General features: G+C 66.8%; 3 protein-coding genes across 5 annotated transcripts in view; 1 reads left to right on the top strand and 2 right to left on the bottom strand.

Annotated features, from left to right (window-relative positions):
- CAP1 (cyclase associated actin cytoskeleton regulatory protein 1) overlaps positions 1 to 10248 on the bottom strand; it is a 139639-nt gene that overhangs the window by 55546 nt on the left and 73845 nt on the right. The window lies entirely within an intron of this gene.
- Positions 1 to 10248, top strand: part of NT5C1A (5'-nucleotidase, cytosolic IA) — a 54916-nt gene that overhangs the window by 28893 nt on the left and 15775 nt on the right. The gene's annotated exons all lie outside the window — the stretch shown is intronic.
- On the bottom strand, positions 2291 to 9708 carry LOC137462470 (CYFIP-related Rac1 interactor A-like). Of its 3 annotated transcripts, XM_068172878.1 has the most exons (13): positions 9656 to 9699; positions 6950 to 7034; positions 6400 to 6480; positions 5121 to 5200; positions 4511 to 4632; positions 4329 to 4434; positions 4058 to 4194; positions 3869 to 3946; positions 3633 to 3749; positions 3457 to 3536; positions 3230 to 3356; positions 3011 to 3081; positions 2291 to 2901 (listed from the first exon to the last, which is right to left on the bottom strand). In XM_068172878.1, exons 4-13 carry the CDS (start codon positions 5191 to 5193, stop codon positions 2838 to 2840), a joined length of 975 nt encoding a protein of 324 aa, XP_068028979.1. In that variant the 5' UTR covers positions 5194 to 5200; positions 6400 to 6480; positions 6950 to 7034; positions 9656 to 9699; the 3' UTR covers positions 2291 to 2837. The 3 variants fall into 3 exon arrangements, with proteins under 3 accessions (XP_068028979.1, XP_068028980.1, XP_068028978.1); XM_068172879.1 differs by lacking the exon at positions 5121 to 5200 and having other exon boundaries at positions 9656 to 9708; XM_068172877.1 differs by lacking the exons at positions 6400 to 6480; positions 6950 to 7034; positions 9656 to 9699 and having other exon boundaries at positions 5121 to 5232.

Here is a 10248-nt window from a genome sequence, read left to right as displayed (position 1 = left end):
TCCCCAGACAAACGCGGCTCTTCCATCTGTGCAGCCGGAGCCGCCGAGCCCATCACACCAGCCACTTAATCTAAATGGCTTTGGCCAAAGATAAGGTCATTAATTACACTGGGATTAGAAAACAGGCCCGGCTTGGCTTGGCTCGCCATCAATTAAAGTCCTCGGCACCCTGGTCTGGCTGAGCACGGAGCCGAGAGCTGGGGGAGCTCCGCGGCCTTGCTGACCGGGCACCGTGCCGGTGGCACTGCCTGTCCCCGGGGCAGCCCCCTCGCTTGGACACCGGCATTTTGACACGGTGCCCGTGTGCTCCTGCCCCCGGCCGCTGGCAGAGGCAGATCCAGGGGTTCCCCTGGCACCGTGGCAGCCCAAATCTTCGTGTCCAGCAGCGAGAGGTGCGCGGGCAGCACCTCCTCATCTGCATCCTGCTGTGTGCTGCCAGGGCTCCACGCCGAGCTGCCCCTGATTGCTGCCCTCATGGGTGGCACTGTCCCCAGAGCTCCGTGATGATCAAGGTGTTGTACATCCCTTTTGGTTCCCTTTTCTCCCCCGGTTTTGGCTCTAAAATGCTCCGACAGGAAAAGCCTCATCCATACAGTGCTGCCCTTTGCCAGGGTGGCATGTGCCACCTGCTCTGCCCTGGAAAGTGCCACGCTGGGGACAGTCAGGGCTGGGATGTGGCACGAATTTGGCCTCATCCGCCCCCTCACAAGCACCACAGCGGGGATGTAATGGGGTCCGCGCCAGGACCCGACCAGCACTGGGACACCGGGACACAGCTGCCACCTCTCCCAGCACCGGTGACCAGCTGGTGTCTGTGCCCGTGCTCACTGGTGGCTTTAAAGGATCCGGCTGTCCCCTGACTCCTGTTGGAGAGTCCCGGGTGGCGACGCTGTCCTGCCTCTTCCCAGCCCAGTTCCCACACTGCAGGGACGCTCCTCGGACGGGCCAGGGACCGTCTGGGGGACAGTGTCACCCGGGGCCATCAGCTCCTGCAGACACGCAGCAGCTGCAGCCTCCGCACTGAGCCGTGTCCTGGCCCCGTCCTCAGCTCCCGGGTGGCATCCTCGTGCCGTGGAGCACCGGGGGGATTTAACGGGGCCCTCGGGGTCCATTTGGGCTCAGCAGGGCTGGCTGGCACCGCTGCCATCACAGCGCCAGTGCGTCAAAGGAAATCGTGGGGAAACTGAGGCACGGCTGGGGCATGGAGCGGCTCGGGAGCAGGGCAGGGCGTTGGGGAGCCTGTGGCCCATCCGATGCCTTGGCAGCACTTCAGGTGGCTGTGGCAAAGCCAAATGTTGCAAGAGCCTAAAAATAAAAGGAGCTGTTGGCCGGGGTTGTGCAAGAGCGTGTCCCCGTCCCGCCCCGCGCGGGAGTTCGGCGGATTTGGCGGCAAACGCGGCCGGGCACGGCGGGATCCTGGCACCGGGCCCGGGAAATGCCAGAATCCAAAGGGCTGGGGGCTGTCCCCCACCCCCGCCCCCGTCCCCTCTGGGCAGCCCTGGGTCTGGGGAAGGGGTCCATGGAGGTTTGGGGACATGGGGGCTGCAGGTGGGTGGGATGGGTGTCCCCATGGTGGCACCCCGAGGAATTCCAGCTCGGGGAGCCGTGGGGACACTGCCCATGTGCCCCCCAGCACACACAGCGGGCAGTGGGGAAACTGAGGCAGAGCCTGCCAGAGCCGCCTTGCACGAGGCTCTGGCTCCGTGGTGTCACGCGTGGGGTGTCCGTTGTCACCCCCCCCCCCGGACGGGCAGGGCAGAGATGGGGCACGGTGCCCGTAGCTGCCGTGTGCCCGGCGGGAAAGGCGGCGGGAAGGAGCGGGCTGGCAGGACACCAAATCCCGGGGGACTCGGCTCTGAGCCACCCTGAGGACAGTCCTGGGGGTCCCCTGGGGGGTGACACAGCCCCAGCCAAGGGCTGGCACGGCGCCGTGCCCTGCGGGGGTCTCCCGCAGCTCGGGGGGCTGCGGGTGGGGGTGCGAGGCCGAGCGGGTGCCCCCAGGGCTGGCTTGGCACGGGTGGGGCCGGCGTGGCTGCGTTGTCGCGGTGTCACAGGGCCATCTGCCGGCAAAGGCACCGGCCCTGGCAGCCAGCACCGGCCTCCAGCAGCCCCAGGCTGCACTGGGGAAGGAGGGGGTCCTGGCCGGGCTGACTCGGGGGGCACCTGGGCTGTTGGCCCTCCTGCTCACTGTGGGAGGTGGGGTTTGTCCCGCAGGTGTCACAGACAGGGGACACGGGCCCTGGGGCGGCACGGGATGGGAGACAGCAGAGACGGCCCCGCTCCGGCCACGAACAGATTAAATGTCATTTTATTTCACACCCAAAAAAAAAAAAAATGTAGAAAAGAAGAGGTGAGTGTGGATTTAATTTCTCATATTAAAAATCTACCAGGTGAGACAGAGCCTTTTCCTCCAGAGTCAGTGCAGATCCACAGGGATACTTCTTCCTTCTCCTCCTCATCCTCTCCCTCCTCCTCCGCTTGGGGACCAGCCTGGGGACAGGGGCACCGCCTGCCCCCTCCCCAAGGTGCCCCCGTGCCATGGGCACCCTGCTGCCAGCCCCATCAGCACTTCCCTTGCCCGGGTCTCTCCTGCCCTGGCCCCGGCCCCCCCGGCGCGGGGTCCCCACGGTGCCACCCCACCTCGTGTCCAGGAGCGGGTGCTGATTTGGGGGTGGGAAGGGGGAACGTGGCGGGGGAGGGCGGCCCGGGGCCGTCTTGATTTGCTTTTAACATTTCTGTGCATTCCTCGTTGTCCCTTTTCCCTCTGTACAAAATGAGCTGTATGGTCATGGGCGTCGGTGACACGGTGACGTGCGGCTCCGGCGGCCGCCCCGCGCTCACTGCAGCAGGGCCCGGATCTGTTTGGACGTGGTGTCGTCGTTGAGGTGCCGAGTGGTGTACCTGGACGGGGAGGGGACACAGGTCACAGCCCCCCAGCCGCTCTGCTGCCACCCCCCAGCGCTGCCGGGGGACGCCACCTCCCCGCTGTGTCCCCGAGCCCCCGTCTCACCTCAGAGCGTTCAGGAGCCCCTCGGTGCTGGTTGAGGGTTGGTCTTTCAAGACTTTAATGCAGCCTTTCATCTGATGGGGGCACAGAGAGGGGCTGTGAGATCCCTGACATTCCCCCTTCCTCCCCATGCTCCTCCTCACTGCTCAAGCCAGGGAGAGGGACCCTGGTGGATCACAGCCATGGCTGTGACCCCACAGCTGTGACCCCAAGGCCACTCACGTCGATCTTGGAGGTCTTGGCGAAGGCCCCCACAGGGTGGACGTGGTCGTAGAGGATGATGACGCCGACCATCACCCTCATGCAGAAGAGCAGGGTCTCGGTGTTGGTGAAGCGGCTCCGGTACTCCCTGGGCCGTGAGAGAGAGAGAGGCTGCCTGAGCCTGGGTAGGGTGGCAGAGGGACCCCAGGACCGAGATGTCCCCCCACACCCCAAAGTGAGGCACTCACGGGGTCTCCAGCATCACCCTGCACACGCAGGCCATGGTGCTCAGGCAGTCGGTCGTGTCCTCGATTGGGAGGGTCTTGTTCTGAAACCCAACAGGTCCCAGTTGCTGTTTTCCCCCCATGTGTAGTGGCTGGAGGGGGTTTCTGCCCACCCTGAGGGTCCCCCCAGCCCCCCTCACCTCCGAAACAAACTTGGTGGTGGCATTGCTGAGTGTTTTCAGCATGGGGGTGGCCTCGGCGTAGAACAGGGACATCCTGTTGGCCATCTCGTTGTTCACCTCGCTCTCTGCATCCAGCTGGGGAGGTGTGATGGGGGTCACTGGGGTGGCTGAGCCCCCCCAAGCCATTCCCAGCCCTGGGAGCCAGCCCCTGGGGGAGGCCACCCCTGGCTGGGGGAGCAGCAGAGTCCTCTCACCTGCAGGTTGTTGATGCGATTCCGGCTGATGGTCCGTCTGTAGTAGCTGAAGTCGTTCTGGATGGCGGGGTTGGTCATCTGAGGGGGGGACACCAGGGTTAGGGGTCCCAAGGGACTCTGCTGGCTCACAGCTTTGGCAGGGTCCCGGCGTGGGGACCCCCCTCGCTGTCGCCCCGCACAGGGAGGCACCTTGAGCTCATCGAAGCTGAGGGTGAAGTGCAGGATCTCGGCGAACTGCTTGGCCAGGGCTTGCTCCCGCTCCAGGTGCTGGGTCGGGGCGTAGGGGGGGCTGGTGAGGGCCTCCAGCAGGCTCCGCAGGGCGTTCTCTGGGGACAGAGCACTCCCGGTCCCCCTCTGCACCTCCAAACCCCCGAGGGGAAACTGAGGCACAGCGCAGCATCCCGAGCTGAGCACACACTCCGCGGCCAGGACTCCCGCACCGGGGAGCTCAAGCACTCACCCAGCCGCAGGGAGAACTCGTAGAAGCGTTTCAGCTTGGCGACCAGGGGGCACACGGCGCTCCAGGCGCGCTCCTGCAGCCGCAGGTCCCCGGGGTTTTGGATGGCCTGGGAGGGGAGAGCGCCCGCGGTTGCCCCAAGGCACGGAGGGCGGGCGGGCAGCGGGCGCCGGGGCTGCACCCACCTCTCGGATCTCCTGCCCGGCGCCCGTGTAGGACTGCAGCTCGGCCAGGATGGTCTGCGCCTCCTCCAGCACGGCGTTCACCTGGTTCCACACCGCCGTCTCGGCCTCCGTCGGCTGCGCATCTGCAGGGCAGCGCCCCGGGGAGAGAAACCCGGAGGGCTCTGAGCGGGGCCCGGGGCGGCGAGAGCCAGAGCGGGGTGCCAGCACCCCACGCCACGGCTCCCCCGCCGGCCCGCAGCCCTTCCTGGCCGGATTGTCCCCCTGCTCCGTTCTCCTTGCCCGAGCTCAAGTCAAGCCGTGGAGCGGGGGGCGGGTGGGGGTGAGTCCTGGCTGCCCTGTGCCCGCGGTCCTGCTCACCGCGAGGGGTCCCCGAGCAGCCCTCGGCCCCAAGAGGCTGCGAAGTGCCCCGGGGGAGAGGTGCGGAGCGACAGCCCCCGGCCACGGGTCTGGCCCCCCTCCCCGGGGACACCCCCGGATGGCAAAGGTGGGGGAGGACGTCTGGGATGGGCGCGATGCGATGGGCGACGGGGGACAAAGAACTCAAAATGGTGTGGATGTGGAACTCAGGATAAGTACGAAACAAAAACGGAAAATAAAAATCCCATCTCACTTTCAAAGTCAAGGAAAAAATTAGGGCCTTGGTCAAGTTCGTTATAAGTCAACACTTTTAGAAGGTTCCCCATGTGAAACCTGCAAGAGAAGAAACAAGAGGAAAAAAGCATGATGGTGAGGTGGAGCCCGGGGAAGAGGTGCTGGGCTGCGGGCAGCGGCGGTGGCCGGAGCCCCGTCCTCCCCCCGCTGCTCCCCGGGGGCTCGGGTGGCTCCGGGGGTGACCCCGCGGCTGCTCCCGGCCCCGGGTGCAGCCTCTTCCCCCCCGATGGTGATGAGCGCTGGCGGATGGGGTGATGGAGAGGGAGGAGCGAAGGGAGGAGAAGCCGCAGGGAAGTCCCTGAAGTCCCTGGAGTCTTGGCTACAGCCAAACCCCCACTCTAGTGCCGAGCCAGCCTCGAAATGAGGGGTCCTGGGGAGCCCCCAGAACAGAGCCCCAGGGGGCTGTGGAGGGGACTGGAGACAGGAGAAGTTTATGACGCCTCAAAGGAGCCAGGAGGAGCAGGAAAGTCCCTCGCTGTGGGAGTGGGGGGCTGTGTGACCCCAGGCCTGGGTATTTTGGGGGGTCCCGGAGTCAGAGGTGGTGTGGGGAGCTGTGCACAGCCTGTCCCCCGCTGGGGATGGAGTTGGGGCGGGGTGCCACTGCACTCTTTTCACCCTCCTCACTCCTGCTCTGAGCTGTGCCCTGGGAGGAATTGCGGGAGGGGGAGCCGGGGGAGCCTTGGGGCTGTGCCCGGCCTGGCATCCTGTCACAGTGGCCACCGTGTCCTGTACCCCCCCGTGTCCAGCCTGGGGGGCCGAGAGCTGTCCTTTCCTGGCCCTTAGCCCGGATCCATGGGAAGCTGAGGCAGGTCCCTGCTCCCCATCCCTCGGTGCAGGCTGCAGCCACCGCACTGACCTTCCCCAGCAGCGCAGGTGGCACGGATCATTCCCTCCTCCTTTCCCAGCCTGCAGGCTGTCCCTGTCCTGGCGGTGTCACCAGACATGCCACACGGCCACCAGCGCCATCAGCTAACAGCAGTGGGTGTGTGCCTGAGGTGGTCCCGGGCCAGGTCCTGCTGCACCCTGCATCCCACCACTCTGCCAGGACATCTGCTCCACTCTTTGAGGGATGGGGCATTTCCTGGGGTCCCGGTCCCCTGCCCCATTTTGGAGACTTTTTCAGTCAGTTGGGGACACGGGGCTGCTCAGGGACACTGTGCCTGTCCCCATCCTCTGGACAGCAGCTGCCATGGCAGCCCTGGCACCCTCCCCATGCCCACCCTGCTCATGGGACTTACTTTCAAAATCCAGGAAAAAATGAGGACAGTTTTCTAAATCTTTGCCCAATACCTTTATCAGGTTGCCCATGGCCAGCAGACCTGAGCGAGAGAAACAGAACAGAGTGGAACAGCACCGGTGCCACCAGCCAGACACCCTGGCTCCCCCAAGCCCCCAAGGGCCACCACCATGGCACCTCCCTGTGCCCACCCCAATCCCCCCTAGCTGGGCACACAGCTGTGAGCATTCCCTGGAATGTGACAGCTCTCCCAGCACTTCTGCCAGTTCCAGAGGTGGGAAGGGAAGAGGGCTGAGGGTCTGGGAGCCTTGTACTCCTGGGGCACCCCTGGCCAGGTTGCCACCCCTGAGACACCCCAGCTCCCCAACCCTGACATCCACAAGGGATGGGGGGCAGCCCCAGGTGACCCCCATGCTGTCATGCCATTCCCCTGGGTTATGGGGCCGGGCATCCCCCATGGACAGGGGAAGACCCCACAGACCCGGTTTGGGGGTCTGGTGCCTGCACCAGAGCATCCCACCCACGCCACGGCCGTGCCCTCGGGTCCTTACCTCAGTGCCTGGTGTGGCAGCGGTGGCTACGGCAGGAGCAGGGGCTGTGCCACCCGCCTGCGTTACTTCATGGGCCGGCGGGGACCTGTGGGCAGGAGGGCAAGCGGGTCAGGGCACCCCACTGACCCTGCCCTGGGGACCCATGGGTGGGTGACCGGGAGGGGAAGCACGGTGGGACACTGGATCTCCCCTCCATCTCATGCTGCCACCAGCCTTCGCCTTATTTACCTTGATTATTTTTTACTGCCACCGGGAGCTCAGCAGGCATCGGGCTGAGCAGCCCCGTCCCTCTTCACCCCTTGTGGGACCTGCTGCAGCTCGGGGATAGCCCCAGAGTGGAGCCATCTGTGCCCATCTCTCCTTGGAGAGGCCAAGATCCCCAGGGATGACTTTCCCAGCTCCAGTGGTTGGGTTTTGCTCTTTCCTGAGCGCTGTGTGATGATCCCTTTATGCCGCCGATGAGCCACAACCCAAATCCTGCAGGCAACGGGATGCTCCCCCAGTTCCCTGCATCCCACCTTTCCTACTGGGATGAGGGGGGGTCGGGATTTGCCCCACGGTGTCAGCAGGCACCGGGAAGCAGCTGCGGGATCAGCAGGTTGTAATTAAGCACTTGGGTTTAATTAATGAGGCTGGGGCAGGGGAGAGGGAGAGCTGGAGCAGCAGGGGAGGGATGGGGTGGCTTCGTGCCTGGAATGGGGTTGTGACCCCCGCCCCCCTCCCCAGCCCAGAGCACCCCGCTCTGCCCCAGCACAGACCCTTGGCATCAACAGTGATGGCTCTGCCTTCCTCCTCCTCTTCCTCCTCCCAGGGCCAGTAAGTGGTGGCTTTGCACTGGGGCTGCACAAGCCCGAAATGCAGCTGGTTTTTGGGGTAACTGGGGTACGCCAAACACACTCAGAGCTGCTGTGGTGCAGTGACCCCGAGGTTCATCCTGCTGAGCACTGGGGTGTTTTGAAAGGGTGCTGGGGGGGTGCCTGGGGTGCTGGGGGGTCCCTGGGGTGCCAGGGGGGGTCCCTGGGTGCTGGGGCAGTCAGTGGGGTGGGAGATCGGCTCCTGCTCTGCTCTGGTACTGGCACACAGGCTGTGACTAGGGTGTGGGCATCCTTGTGCCCGTGCCGCCGTTGTCCTTGACGGGCAGCTTGGGGCTGGGATTTGTCCCTGCTGAACTCTGCCTGTGCCCAGGGAAGGGGCACGGATGGGTTCCCAGTGTGAGGACACCCCGGGGTGACTCCAGAGCCGTGGTGCAGGGTTTTGGTGCCAGGTGCTGGTTTGGGGATTGCTGCAGCCCCTTGGGTTGGGGAGTGGCTCCTCTTGGGGTTCAGCCCCTGTTTTACACCTTTTCCTTGGTCCCAGGTGCTTAAACCCCCCGGTGACACTTGGCCCGGGGGGACACAGCACATCGCTCCCAGGGGCCTGTGGGGGGGGGCGAGGGGCTCCCCCCAGTGCAAGCTGCCCACTGCTGAACTGAGGGAATTGTGCGCCCCAAATCCGCTGGGAGAGTCACCCCCAAACCGGCAGCGCTCACAGAGGAGCGTGCTGCCACAGGAGGGCTGGGAACAGCAGGCTCCCTGTCCCCAGCCACACCCGCGGTGGCCCCGGGGTCTGTCCCTCCCTGCGGTGGCCTCGTTGCACCTCAGCCCTGCTCCAGAACCTGCCCCTCTTCCCGCAGCGCCGCCTCTCCCTGCTCCCCACGAGCATCCCGCCCCATGGGGACCCACGGCGTGTGTCACCTCCAAGGGGACAACCCAGCCGACGGGGTGAACCCCCGCTGCTGCTCCAGGCAGGACCAAATCCCGCATCCAGGAGCATCCTTCCCCCGAGCCGGCAGTGCCCGGGCTGGCCACGCCGGAGGGGCAGGGATGCCCCGGCGCTCAGGCCGGTTTGGGGCTGTGCCCCTTTTGCTGCCGGCGCAGCATCGCCCTGGGCACCGCAGCCTGGTGCAGCGCCGCAGCCCCGGCCGGGGGCTGCCTGCCCCTTCCCCTTGACCTGGCGCCACTCCCCGCAGCCCCTCGCCCGCCGGGCGCCCCCCGCCGCCGCCCCCCTGCCGCTGCCCCCCGCCCATGGCCGCGCCGGCACCGCCGCAGCCGCCGCAGGGTCGGGCGCGCGGTGCCTGAAGGATTCTCCATGGGGGGGCACAGCTTATCCTGGGAATCGGGGTGCCGGGGCCAGACCCCAGGATTAGCCGGGGTACCCCCAGCCCTGAGCAGGGTGGAGTTGGGGGTCTTGGCGCGTTGACACCTCCCCCCCCACCCGCACCCCCGGTTTGCGGAGCTCCCTGGCCGGAGGGATGTGTGAGCCCCCCATGGGGCTGAGCCGCCCTCGAGTGGGGTCGGGGGGGTGCAGGGGGCTCCCCCGTGCCTGGCTGCGGCTGCGGCTGAGCAGCCGGATTTACCGCAGGGCTGCCGGGAGCCGAGCCGCAGCACCCCGCCGGCGCGGGCGGGCACCCACCCGTGCGCCCGCACCCGCCCGGGGCCACGGCGGGGCTGCAGCAGCCCCAGGTGGGGCGAACCCACCCCCCAGCATCGCCCACCCCACCAGCACCCAGCCCACCACCCCCGGTCCGTCCAGCACCGCGCCGGCGGTGCCAAGAGGAGAGAGGGGCGGCTGCGAGGGGCTGCTGGCGGGGTCCCGGGGGACACCCCTCGCCCTGCTCTCAGGCCTGGTGGCAGCCCTGTCCCCGTGGCCGCGGCGGCCCGCGCTCACCGTGGCGGTGGGAGCCCGCGGCGTGGGCAGGCGGTGGCGGCGGCCGGGAGTCTGCGGATGCTGCCGAGCGCGGGGTGCGGGGACGAGCCGCCCGCCGTGTGCGTGAGCCGCCCTGCGCCAGCTGCCGAATGCACCACAAAGACCACCATAGCCCCCCGGCCCCCCCACGCCACTGGTGACGGTGACGTCTCAAGTGTGAGGGAGACGGGGATGCTTAACCCCCTGCGTGCCGGCCGGCAAAGCTCTGCGGCCTGGCGGGGAGAGAGCTCCGGCGGCCGCTCCCTGGGTTTGGGGGACACGGGGACATCGAGAGGGTCGCCCCCACCCCGTCAGATCCAGCCCCAGCTCCCGGCAGGTGGGGGGAAAACCCAGATATTCCTTTGCTGCTGCCCCAGCCCACGGGTGGCACCGCTTCCCCCGGTCCCCTCTCGGGGGAGGGGGACAAGCACCGACCCCACCTGGTGCCACCGCAGCGAGGGCAAACCAGGCCCACGTGCCGGGACCCCTGTTTTGGGCAGGCAGCACCCTCTGTGCCTCATCAGCTCCGCCAGGACGGGGCAGAAGGGGTTTGGGTGGCATGAACCAGCCCAGAG

Source organism: Anomalospiza imberbis, chromosome 25 (assembly GCF_031753505.1).
Source record: "Anomalospiza imberbis isolate Cuckoo-Finch-1a 21T00152 chromosome 25, ASM3175350v1, whole genome shotgun sequence".
In the NCBI taxonomy this organism is placed as follows: domain Eukaryota; kingdom Metazoa; phylum Chordata; class Aves; order Passeriformes; family Viduidae; genus Anomalospiza; species Anomalospiza imberbis.
The sequence above is the reverse complement of the archived record's forward strand: the minus strand, read 5'-3'. Positions and strand labels throughout refer to the sequence as shown.

What these genes read in the sequence shown, in the direction of transcription:
- LOC137462470 (XM_068172877.1), bottom strand. Translation starts at nt 5,232, where the DNA reads ATGCTTTTTTCCTCTTGTTTCTTCTCTTGCAGGTTTCACATGGGGAAC. An exon ending in CCGGGCAGGAGATCCGAGAG is followed by an intron (nt 4,435 to 4,510) that starts GTGGGTGCAGCC and finishes CTCCCCTCCCAG; the next exon opens with GCCATCCAAAACCCCGGGGA. An exon ending in TCAGCTTCGATGAGCTCAAG is followed by an intron (nt 3,947 to 4,057) that starts GTGCCTCCCTGT and finishes TCCCCCCCTCAG; the next exon opens with ATGACCAACCCCGCCATCCA.